Source organism: Ranitomeya imitator, chromosome 6, assembly GCF_032444005.1.
Source record: "Ranitomeya imitator isolate aRanImi1 chromosome 6, aRanImi1.pri, whole genome shotgun sequence".
Taxonomy (NCBI): domain Eukaryota; kingdom Metazoa; phylum Chordata; class Amphibia; order Anura; family Dendrobatidae; genus Ranitomeya; species Ranitomeya imitator.
In genome coordinates this window covers 157,516,238-157,528,879 of record NC_091287.1, presented here as the reverse complement: position 1 = coordinate 157,528,879, position 12,642 = coordinate 157,516,238, and the positions used below count along the sequence as shown (strand labels likewise).

Sequence of the window (12,642 nt, the reverse complement as noted above, 5' to 3'; positions counted from 1 at the left end):
AAAATGAGCAATTGGAATTTCACAGTGCTATATAATATGATGATTGCAATATATTAAAAGGATACAAATTTTAATGGTAGCACTTTTCTAATTTGACCTGATCCTGTTGAAGTTGTCTGGTCATGTTTGCTGCTGCAGTTCCGTACGGAAACCATCAGCGAACACAAAAATTCAGGTACAAGTTAAGAAACAGATTATAGAGAAGTTGCATGTGCTCTGCAGCCTGACCCACTTCTACTCCAAGACCATCCCTCTCACGTGCATTTATTTTTTATTCAAGAAGCAGTAAAGAGGTGTTCAGGTATGTACACTGACGAACCAAAGGGTAACAATGTTTTGAACTTTTGACTTTTAGAATCCATATGTCACCATCCACTACTGCTTCGAACGTGAAACTACCATCATTTTATAGACAATCATCTATCTCATACATAAATTCGACTTGCATCTATTCACTGCATTGTTTTGCTCCTGGTAGTGGAAAAATATTTTTCTTTCTGTATACTACAAAATACAACCTGTTCTAACTGTGTTACTAGGTTGATTCCCAAGCGAAATGTCACTGGTTCAAATCAAGGAGAAGCTATGAAGAAGATTTCCCAAGAAAAGAGAAACAGCATCATCCAGCTCATCGATAGCAGTCTCTCTGACAAGAAAATACCAAACTGCATAATGTGAGCGCCATGACAGTTGGAAGAATATTAATTGGAGTCCATACATTCAAAAGTCAAGAGGTGGACATCCAGGCAATTTATCGGAGTTGGCACATCACAAGGTGTATCAATTCTAGATCGAAAAAATCCGGCAGTGGAGGTGGAGGTGGCTGGTATTCTTCATAATAGTGAGATCACAGATGTTCATGCAAGCACCGTGCAACGCACATTACAAGTCTGGAATAGTGGCTCAAAAAAGGGGAAGACACTTTGACTTCAATATCATTATAAGAAGAATCAGCTCCAGTTGGCCAAAAGTATGAAAAGTGGACAGTAAAAGGTTGGAAATGAGTGATATGGAACTATGAGACAAAAGTCAATAGACGAGGCTCTGATGGGTGCAAGTCTTGAAGAAACAAGGGAAAAAGGGCTAACGGATTGAGAAATTGAATTAATTATGAATTTCGGTGGAGCAAGCCTGATGATATGGGGTTGTTTCACTGCCAAAGGTATTGAAAATTTTACCAGGATCAATGGTGGTCTCAATGCTGAGCTACATGTGAGTATCCTACAAGATGAGTTACTTCACACACTCGAGTACTATTGGTATGAAAAGAATGAAATCTTGGTCCAGCAGGAAAACGACCGGAAGCATACATCAAGATTGGTGAAGAAATGGTTCAGTGACAATGATGTAGAGGTGCTGGATTGGTCACCACTGTCCCCAGACCTCAACCCAATCGAACATTTGTGGATAGAGGTGAAGAAAAAACTGTATACATACCCAAGTGAATCGACCAGTATGCACCAACTTTGGGAATGTGCAGAAAACACCTAGGTTCAGATATCAGTCGACACACTCTTGAATCTGATTGAGAACATGCCCAGAAGGATTCAGGCAGTGTGGAAACCCAAAGGTAGATTTACAGAATGCTTACAAAATAATAAAAATGTAAATCTAGATTTTTACGAGCAAAACAGTAACAATGCAGTGACATGACAAGAATCTGCATAACTAATCATATGCTAAATAGTTGCAAGTCAAGTTTATGTATGAGATAGCTAATTGTCTATAAAATTATGGTAGTCTCGTGTTCGAAGCAGTAGTGGATGGTGAGATTTGGAGCCTGAAAGTCAAAAGTTCAAAACAATGCTACCCTTTCCTCGTCAGTGTATGTGGCTTTCTAAGCGTATGTCCACAGAGGGCAGATAAACGTCAGATTTTCTATGTGGATGTTGCAAATTGGCAATATGTTACAATATCAGTAACATGAATGAGTTCAATCCAGAAACTGTCCTGATGTGCTGATTTTAAATCTTCAGCATGTTGATTTATGCCATGGATTCTCACTAATGATTTAACAATGCATATATGTAGTGAAATCAATGACAAAAATACACTACATAATCTGCATGTGTCACAACAGATCTCCATAACTCAGACTTCAGTGGAGTGAGACCACCTCTTCTGTGTGGCGGAGATAGTGTCAGGTGATCTGGGTCCCCACCAACTTTTATCTGACCTCACAAAATGTCGTACAAAATAGTCAATAATATGACATCATAGAGCAGTAATTGGATGCTGATTTTGGTAAAAGAAATGCCTGTTTGATAATAACACCCATAGATCAGAGTTAGCATGGATTATATTTTCTTGCACAAAAACAACACACGAGCCAAAGACCAAAAAGTACAAGGCAAAACAGTGAAACTGGAGTGATGCTCAAGTAAGCGGTACTTGCAACTATAGATAAGCAAGTTGTAAAAATTTCCCTTCAATTAGACTTAGGGCAAATGTCCTATTACAAAGCAGTATTTCCTCCATATGTGAAAAATGAGACCAAAATAAAGGTCTTTGTGGGAGGATTTCCGCCTCTATTGTTTTATACCAAGACATCATATGGTTACATATTTGGTAATTTGCCCATTGTCTCTGCACCAACAATCACATTTTCAGAGATTTCTACCTGATCTATATTATAGTGTTTATAATCTAAAACTATGTAAGTTTCATTATTTTAGTACTGACTATACATAAAGGAGGATGTCCTTTTACTTTGTGTTCTAGAGAGCTGAACAGCTATCCCGAGTTCTCCAGGATATAACAACCACTGAAAAGTTCAGTAACTTTCAACTTAGCTACTATGAAAACCTTTATCAAAAAGGTAAATTGCGCTGAATGTAATGTTAATTGACTGAACTGACCAATGCTATTACTAATTCATGAGTAAAATAAGAATGTTCTCCATCAAGATAAGAAGCCTTGTTCTAGGGGGAAGCTTGAGCAAGGGGCAAAAGGTCTACAAGTTCTGTGCCATCATTGTTGTAGTGGAGAGTGGCAAACTATAAAGGCAGGGGAGAGATTTCTTTCCCAGCTGACGTATTTAGCTCACAGAGGGTTGTCGAGGCTAGATATAACTTCATCAACTTCCCAGCTAAAAGTAAATCTAGGCTTATCAGAGTTTCTAGGTGTAAACTAGGATATTCCTAATCTCTTGCAGCAGAAAATCACGGTCAGAGAAACGGTGTATGTTGAAGAACACCTATAGTCATATCATCAGTATCGAACACTTAGTGCAATCTCTGTGGCTTTATTTGCCATTGTCCCTAGTGCACCTATTCTGAGCACTTCAACCTGGTATTTGAGAGAACAACCAATGTGGACCTAGATCAAGCTAAATACCAAACCGTGTTTTTAAAGCATCCCCTCCACCACTAGTAATCTCTACTACCATAACAAGTAAGAAACTATACGGGCAGACATATTGTGCTTAATGGCCATCCCTCCTGCTATGGGACCCACAGAATCGCATTGTGTTATGGATACTCAGATTTCTGAACAATTAGACTAATCTTATTGGTCCGAATTGGCCATTTACACTCAAAGCTTAGAAGCCATTCTCATCTTCTTCTGTTATGATTGTCCTAAAACAAAACGTTAATGGGGTTGTCCATGCTTGAGACAAAAGTGTGCAGCCATTTTATGTGGCCATGTGACTGCGTTATTGCTAGTGAGAGTATGTGGCCATGGGACTGCATTATTGCTAGTGCGAGTATGTGGCCATGTGTGTTATGAACTGGTGATTTAGAACCACAATGGACCTGATAGTTACTAATAACATAGGACGAGCTCTGAGACGTGGGAACTCTGCTGACCGCAATCCCTAATCCTATCACACCACACTAGAGGTAGCCGTGGAGCGCTCCTGACCAGACCTAGGCGCCTCGGGCAGAGCCTGAGAAGCTAGCCCTGAAGATAGAAAAATAAGCCTACCTTGCCTCAGAGAAATTCCCCAAAGGAAAAGGCAGCCCCCCACATATAATGACTGTGAGTAAAGATGAAAATACAAACACAGAGATTAAATAGATTTTAGCAAAGTGAGGCCCGACTTACTGAATAGACCGAGGATAGGAAAGATAGCTTTGCGGTCAGCACAAAAACCTACAAACAACCACGCAGAGGGCGCAAAAAGACCCTCCGCACCGACTAACGTTACGGAGGTGCTCCCTCTGCGTCCCAGAGCTTCCAGCAAGCAAGACAAACCAATATAGCAAGCTGGACAGAAAAAATAGCAAACAAAAGTAACACAAGCAGAACTTAGCTTATGCAGGGCAGACAGGCCACAAGACGATCCAGGAGAGAGCAAGACCAATACTGGAACATTGACTGGAGGCCAGGAACAAAGAACTAGGTGGAGTTAAATAGAGCAGCACCTAACGACTTAACCTCGACACCTGAGGAAGGAAACTCAGAAGCCGCAGCCCCACTCACATGCACCAGAGGAAGCTCATGGACAGAACCAGCCGAAGTACCACTCATGACCACAGGAGGGAGCTTGACCACAGAATTCACAACAGTACCCCCCCCCCCTTGAGGAGGGGTCACCGAACCCTCACCAGAGCCCCCAGGCCGACCAGGACGAGCCAAATGAAAGGCATGAACCAGATCGGCAGCATGAACATCAGAGGCAAAGACTCAGGAATTATCCTCCTGACCACAACCCTTCCACTTAACCAGGTACTGGAGTTTCCATCTCGAAATACGAGAATCCAAAATCTTCTCCACTATATACTCCAACTCCCCCTCAACCAAAACCGGGGCAGGAGGATCAACGGATGGAACCACAGGTGCCAAGTATCTCCGCAACAATGACCTATGGAATACATTATGGATGGAAAAAGAAGCTGGAAGGGTCAAATGAAAAGACACAGGATTAAGAACCTCAGAAATCCTATACGGACCAATGAAACGAGGCTTAAACTTAGGAGAGGAAACTTTCATAGGAATATAACGAGATGACAACCAAACCAAATCCCCAACACGAAGTCGGGGACCCACACAGCGCCTGCGGTTAGCGAAACGTTGAGACTTCTCCTGGGACAATGTCAAATTGTCCACTACATGAGTCCAAATCTGCTGCAACCTATCCACCACAGTATCTACACCAGGACAGTCCGAAGACTCAACCTGCCCTGAAGAGAAATGAGGATGGAAACCAGAATTGCAGAAAAACGGCGAAACCAAAGTAGCCGAGCTGGCCCGATTATTAAGGGCGAACTCAGCCAAAGGCAAAAAGGACACCCAATCATCCTGATCAGCAGAAACAAAACATCTCAGATATGTTTCCAAGGTCTGATTGGTTCGTTCAGTGTGGCCATTTGTCTGAGGATGGAAAGCCGAGGAAAAAGACAAATCAATGCCCATCCTAGCACAAAAGGCTCGCCAAAACCTCGAAACAAACTGGGAACCTCTGTCAGAAACGATGTTCTCCTGAATGCCATGCAAACGAACCACATGCTGGAAAAACAGTGGCACCAAATCAGAGGAGGAAGGCAATTTAGACAAGGGTACCAAATGGACCATCTTAGAGAAGCGATCACAAACCACCCAAATGACCGACATCTTTTGAGAGACGGGGAGATCCGAAATAAAATCCATAGAGATATGTGTCCAGGGCCTCTTCGGGACCGGCAAGGGCAAAAGCAACCCACTGGCACGAGAACAGCAGGGCTTAGCCCGAGCACAAATCCCACAGGACTGCACAAACGAACGCACATCCCGCGACAGAGACGGCCACCAAAAAGATCTAGCCACCAAATCTCTGGTACCAAAGATTCCAGGATGACCAGCCAACACCGAACAATGAACCTCAGAGATAACTCTACTCGTCCATTTATCAGGGACAAACAGTTTCTCCGCTGGGCAACAGTCAGGTCTATTAGCCTGAAATTTTTGCAGCGCCCGCCGCAAATCAGGAGAGATGGCAGACAAAATTACCCCCTCTTTGAGAATACCCGCCGGCTCAGTCAAACCCGGAGAGTCGGGCACAAAACTCCTAGACAGGGCATCCGCCTTCACATTCTTAGAGCCCGGAAGGTACGAAACCACAAAGTCAAAACGGGAGAAAAACAGTGACCAACGAGCCTGTCTAGGATTCAACCGTTTGGCAGACTCGAGATAAGTCAAGTTCTTGTGATCAGTCAAGACCAGCACACGATGCTTAGCGCCTTCAAGCCAATGATGCCACTCCTCGAATGCCCACTTCATGGCCAGCAACTCTCGATTGCCAACATCATAATTACGCTCAGCAGGCGAAAACTTCCTGGAAAAGAAGGCACATGGTTTCATCACCGAGCCATCAGAACTTCTTTGCGACAAAACAGCCCCTGCTCCAATTTCAGAAGCATCAACCTTGACCTGGAACGGGAGCGAAACATCTGGCTGGCACAACACAGGGGCAGAAGAAAAACGACGCTTCAACTCCTGAAAAGCTTCCACAGCAGCAGAAGACCAATTGACCACATCAGCACCCTTCTTGGTTAAATCAGTCAACGGTTTAGCAATACTAGAAAAATTATTGATGAAGCGACGATAAAAATTAGCAAAGCCCAGGAACTTTTGCAGACTCTTCAGAGATGTCGGCTGAGTCCAATCATAAATGGCCTGAACTTTAACAGGGTCCATCTCGATAGTGGAAGGGGAAAAAATGAAACCCAAAAATGAAACCTTCTGGACACCAAAGAGACACTTTGACCCCTTCACAAACAAAGCATTCGCACGCAGGACCTGGAACACCATTCTAACCTGCTTCACGTGAGACTCCCAATCATCCGAGAAGACCAAAATATCATCCAAGTATACAATCAGGAATTTATCCAGGTAGTCTCGGAAGATGTCATGCATAAAGGACTGAAATACTGATGGAGCATTGGAAAGCCCGAATGGCATAACCAGGTACTCAAAATGGCCCTCGGGCGTGTTAAATGCTGTTTTCCATTCATCGCCCTGTTTAATACGCACAAGATTATACACACCACGAAGATCTATCTTGGTGAACCAACTAGCCCCCTTAATCCGAGCAAACAAATCAGACAGCAGCGGCAAGGGGTACTGAAATTTGACTGTGATTTTATTTAGAAGGCGGTAATCAATACAAGGTCTCAGCGAACCATCCTTCTTGGCCACAAAAAAGAACCCTGCTCCCAATGGCGACGACGACGGGCGAATATGACCCTTCTCCAAGGATTCCTTTATGTAACTCCGCATAGCGGCGTGCTCAGGTACAGACAAATTAAACAGTCGACCTTTAGGAAACTTACTACCAGGAATCAAATCGATAGCACAATCGCAATCCCTATGCGGAAGTAGGGCACTGGACTTGGGCTCATCAAATACATCCCGGTAATCCGACAAGAACTCTGGGACCTCAGAAGGGGTGGATGATGAAATAGACAGAAATGGAACATCACCATGTACCCTCTGACAACCCCAGCTGGACACAGACATAGATTTCCAATCCAATACTGGGTTATGGACTTGTAGCCATGGCAACCCCAACACGACCACATCATGCAGATTATGCAACACCAAAAAGCGAATAACCTCCTGATGTGCAGGAGCCATGCACATGGTCAAATGGGTCCAGTACTGAGGCTTATTCTTGGCCAAAGGCGTAGCATCAATTCCTCTCAATGGAATAGGATACTGCAAGGGCTCCAGGAAAAACCCACAGCGCCTAGCAAACTCCAAGTCCATCAAATTCAGGGCAGCGCCTGAATCCACAAATGCCATGACAGAATAAGATGACAAAGAGCAGATCAAAGTAACGGACAATAGAAATTTCGACTGTACCGTACCAATGGTGGCAGACCTAGCGAACCGCTTAGTGCGCTTAGGACAATCGGAGATGGCATGAGTGGAATCACCACAGTAAAAACACAGCCCATTCCGACGTCTGTGTTCTTGCCGTTCAGCTCTGGTCAAAGCCCTATCACATTGCATAGGCTCAGGTTTATGCTCAGATAATACCGCCAAATGGTGCACAGTTTTACGCTCACATAAGCGTCGATCGATCTGAATGGCCAAAGACATAGACTCATTCAGACCAGCAGACATGGGAAACCCCACCATGACATCCTTAAGGGCTTCAGAGAGACCCTTTCTGAAAATTGCTGCCAGCGCACATTCATTCCATTGAGTGAGCACAGACCACTTCCTAAACTTCTGACAATATATCTCTACCTCATCCTGACCCTGACACAGAGCCAGCAAATTTTTCTCTGCCTGATCCACTGAATTAGGTTCATCATAAAGCAATCCGAGCGCCAGAAAAAACGCATCAATATCACATAATGCAGGATCTCCTGGCACAAAGGAAAATGCCCAGTCTTGAGGGTCGCCACGTAATAAAGAAATAATGATCTTAACTTGTTGAACTGGGTCACCAGAGGAGCAGGGTTTCAAAGCCAGAAATAGTTTACAATTATTTTTAAAACTCAGAAACTTAGCTCTATCTCCAGAAAACAAATCAGGAATAGGAATTCTAGGTTCTAACATAGAATTCAGAACTACAAAGTTTTGAATATTTTGTACTCTTGCAGTGAGATGATCCACACAAGAAGACAGACCTTTAATGTACATCACTACACCTGTGTCCTGAACCACCCAAATGTCTAGGGGAAAAGAAAGACAAAACACAGTGCAGAGAAAAAAAAATGGTCTCAGATCTTCTCTTTTCCCTCTATTGAGAAGCATTAGTACTTTGGGCCTCCAGTACTGTTATGAACTGGTGATTTAGAACCACAATGGACCTGATAGTTACTAATAACATAGGACGAGCTCTGAGACGTGGGAACTCTGCTGACTGCAATCCCTAATCCTATCACACCACACTAGAGGTAGCCGTGGAGCGCTCCTGACCAGACCTAGGCGCCTCGGGCAGAGCCTGAGAAACTTGCTAGCCCTGAAGATAGAAAAATAAGCCTACCTTGCCTCAGAGAAATTCCCCAAAGGAAAAGGCAGCCCCCCACATATAATGACTGTGAGTAAAGATGAAAATACAAACACAGAGATGAAATAGATTTTAGCAAAGTGAGGCCCGACTTACTGAATAGACCGAGGATAGGAAAGATAGCTTTGTGGTCAGCACAAAAACCTACAAACAACCACGCAGAGGGCGCAAAAAGACCCTCCGCACTGACTAACAGTACAGAGGTGCTCCCTCTGCGTCCCAGAGCTTCCAGCAAGCAAGACAAACCAATACAGCAAGCTGGACAGAAAAAATAGCAAACAAAAGTAACACAAGCAGAACTTAGCTTATGCAGGGCAGACAGGCCACAAGACGATCCAGGAGAGAGCAAGACCAATACTGGAACATTGACTGGAGGCCAGGAACAAAGAACTAGGTGGAGTTAAATAGAGCAGCACCTAACGACTTAACCTCGACACCTGAGGAAGGAAACTCAGAAGCCGCAGCCCCACTCACATCCACCAGAGGAAGCTCATGGACAGAACCAGCCGAAGTACCACTCATGACCACAGGAGGGAGCTTGACCACAGAATTCACAACACATGTGACTGCGTTATTGCTAGTGCGAGTATTTGGCCATGTGACTACGTTATTGCTAGTGTGAGTATGTGGCCATGTGATTGCATTATTGCTAGTGTGAGTATGTGGCCATGTGACTGCGTTATTGCTAGTGCGAGTATGTGGCCATGTGATTGCATTATTGCTAGTGTGAGTATGTGGCCATGTGACTGCATTATTGCTAGTGCGAGTATGTGGCCATGTGACTGTGTTATTGCTAGTGCGAGTATGTGGCCATGTGACTGCGTTATTGCTAGTGCGAGTATGTGGCCATGTGACTGCGTTATTGCTAGTGCGAGTATGTGGCCATATGACTGCATTATTGCTAGTGCGAGTATGTGGCCATGGGACTGCGTTATTGCTAGTGCGAGTATGTTGCCATGTGATTGCATTATTGCTAGTGTGAGTATGTGACCATGTGTTAGGGGTCAAGTTCCCACCTCTGCACAGGTGGAATCTCGGGCCATCTCCGCTGCGGTCTCCCCTTCTTCTCCAGTGGAGCCTGCTCAGCGGAGACGTCAGTTCCAGTGTCTCGCTCAGTCTGACTCTGTACAAAGAGTTACTGCTGCTTTTCCTGCTTCAGCCATTTAAGTCAGTGCTGGGCAACGGCGAGCAGATGCTTCTGGGACTAAGTCCTGCTTTTCTCGTTCTGAGCATGCCCAGAGTAAGATCTCTCAGTGGAGATCGAGGGTCACATGTTCAGATACTGCAGCTAAAGGCATTGGTCATTCAAGAAGGTCTTGTAGGTGCTCAGGCTCTGTGGCAGCCTCTCATTGGTCCTTCTAGGAAGGTCCTGTACGTGCTGCAACTATTTAAGGTTCGCATGGCCGCACGGCCATGTGCTAGTATCTTTCTATGTTATGTGCTTTGCGCCAGTGTGGTCATGTAAGTTTGTGTTCAGGGACCCGGCTGAAATAAGCCCCTAGAATGCTGGCACCTCCAGTGAGGAGATTGTGTGTGTATGTGTTCAGGGACCTGGCTGAAATAAGCCCCTAGAATGCTGCCACCTCCAGCGAGGAGATTGTGTGTGTATGTGTTCAGGGACCTGGCTGAAATAAGCCCCTAGAATGCTGGCACCTCCGGCGAGGAGTTTTGTGTGCATGCATGACCACTGACTTATCTCAGTTGGGTAGTTAGCCTGTGCCTCTGTGAAGTCTAACAGGGCGCAGTGCTTTGATTTCACGGCTACTCTGTGAATTAACAGAGTTAGTTCATACCGCCATATAGTTCCGCCGTTTGCTAGCATCAGGTTCTCCTGCACGGTCTGCGAACGCATCTATTACAATAAAACATCTATATTTACTCGGAGCGTTCGGCTAGCCCTAACACCATGTGACTGCATTATTGCTAGTGTGAGTATGTAGCCATGTGACTGCTGACTGCGTTATTGCCATTGCAAGCGTGTGGTCATGTGACTACTGACTGCGCTATTGCTAGTGTGAGTATGTGGCCATGTGACTGCGTTATTGCTAGTGCGAGTATGTGGCCATGTGACTGCATTATTGCTAGTGCGAGATTGTGGCCATGTGACTGTGTTATTGCTAGTGCGAGTATGTGGCCATGTGCCTGCGTTATTGCTAGTGCGAGTATGTGGCCATGTGACTGCGTTATTGCTAGTGTGAGTATGTGACTATGTGACTGTGTTATTGCTAGTGCGAGTATGTGGCCATGTGACTGTGTTATTGCTAGTGCGAGTATGTGGCCATGTGACATCAAGACAGTCTGTATCTGAGACTGGTTGCCGTGGGTGACTGCACCAACATGCTACTCTTGAGGGGTGCCAGGCCTTTTGGCTCTGCTTGGCTCCATGTTACCTCACACAGGCTAAGCTTTGCAGGGCCACCTGCTCTGCAAGTTTGCAAACCAAGACTGACACACCCAAACCTTTGCTGCAGGGTTTAAAGTAAGACCCGGTCTGGAGGAAGCGAACTGCCCCACTACCATCCTGTAGTTCGCTCCAGAAATAAAAGCCCTTAACGGGTTTTCCTAAACATTGCCTTGGTCAAATAACTTGACCAAGTCCACACTTACTTTTATTTTGCACTGCAGCCACAGCTATATCTGTGACTGCAATGCACTCCAGTGGGTTTAATATGCTTCTATGCACATTCTGGGGGATACATATCAATCCTCGCATGTGATCCCCCTCACTGCCTCACATATCCCCCCTCTGTTCAAACTTGTGGGGTTGAACACTTGTCACCATACAGGGTGCCCGGGACAGGGCACCCGCATTCCCTTGCACCTTCCATACATGATGTTCTATGGGGAAATTGTAATTTTGCAGAAAGAGAAACCATCTGGTGACCCATTCCTCTCCTTGGCATTTCTCATCCAGACCAAGGGTGAATGATCTGTCATCAAGCGAAACAGTCGACCGATCAAATAATAGCATAGGGACTCCAAGGCCCACTTAATGGCGAGGCACTCCTTCTCCAATACGCTATAATATTTCTCGGCTGGGGTGAGTTTCCTACTTAGGTAGGTGACCGGATGTTCCTCTCCGTTCAAATCCTTTGACAGGACCACTCCTAGGCCCACATTAGAGGCATCCGTCTGCACAATCAACTCTCTTGAAGTTGGGGCTAGTGAGGATGAGCTGTCCGCACAGCACCAGCTCATAGACTGGCATGCTTCTCCTGCTTGAGGGTTCCACCGCACCATGGCCAATTTCTTTCCCTTTAAATCGGCTAGGGGTATTGTTCTCCCAGAGAAATTAGGTATAAACCTTGGGTAATACCCGGAGATTCCAAGAAACTCTCTCACCTGTTTGGTGGTAACATGTCGGGGCTAGTTCTGAATGGCCTCGATTTTATTTATTTGGAGTTTGATAACCCCACGGCCAATCATGTACCCTAAGTATCGGACTTCCTCAAGCACTATCACAATTTCTTGGGATTCACTGTCAAGCCCGCGTCTCTGAGTGAATCTACTGCTGCTTGTACACGAGACAAGAGGGTATGGCAGTCAGTACTAAAGATGATGATATCATCCAAGTACGCTGATGCATAAGTCAGATGGGGTTCTAGCACTATGCCCATCAGCCTCTGAAACGTGGCTGTTGCCCCATGTAGTCCAAAGGGCAAGATGACATAGTGGTACAGACCTTCCAGTGTTATGAA

At 45.1% G+C, this 12,642-nt stretch overlaps 1 protein-coding gene across 3 annotated transcripts in view; it reads left to right on the top strand.

The window, feature by feature from the left end:
- Positions 1-12,642, top strand: part of AOAH (acyloxyacyl hydrolase) — a 261,652-nt gene that overhangs the window by 225,517 nt on the left and 23,493 nt on the right. For all 3 annotated transcript variants that reach the window (XM_069730229.1, XM_069730232.1, XM_069730231.1), the window contains one exon: positions 2,722-2,818. In XM_069730229.1, coding sequence (XP_069586330.1) covers positions 2,722-2,818 — 97 coding nt within the window. The remainder of the gene's footprint in view (positions 1-2,721; positions 2,819-12,642) is intronic.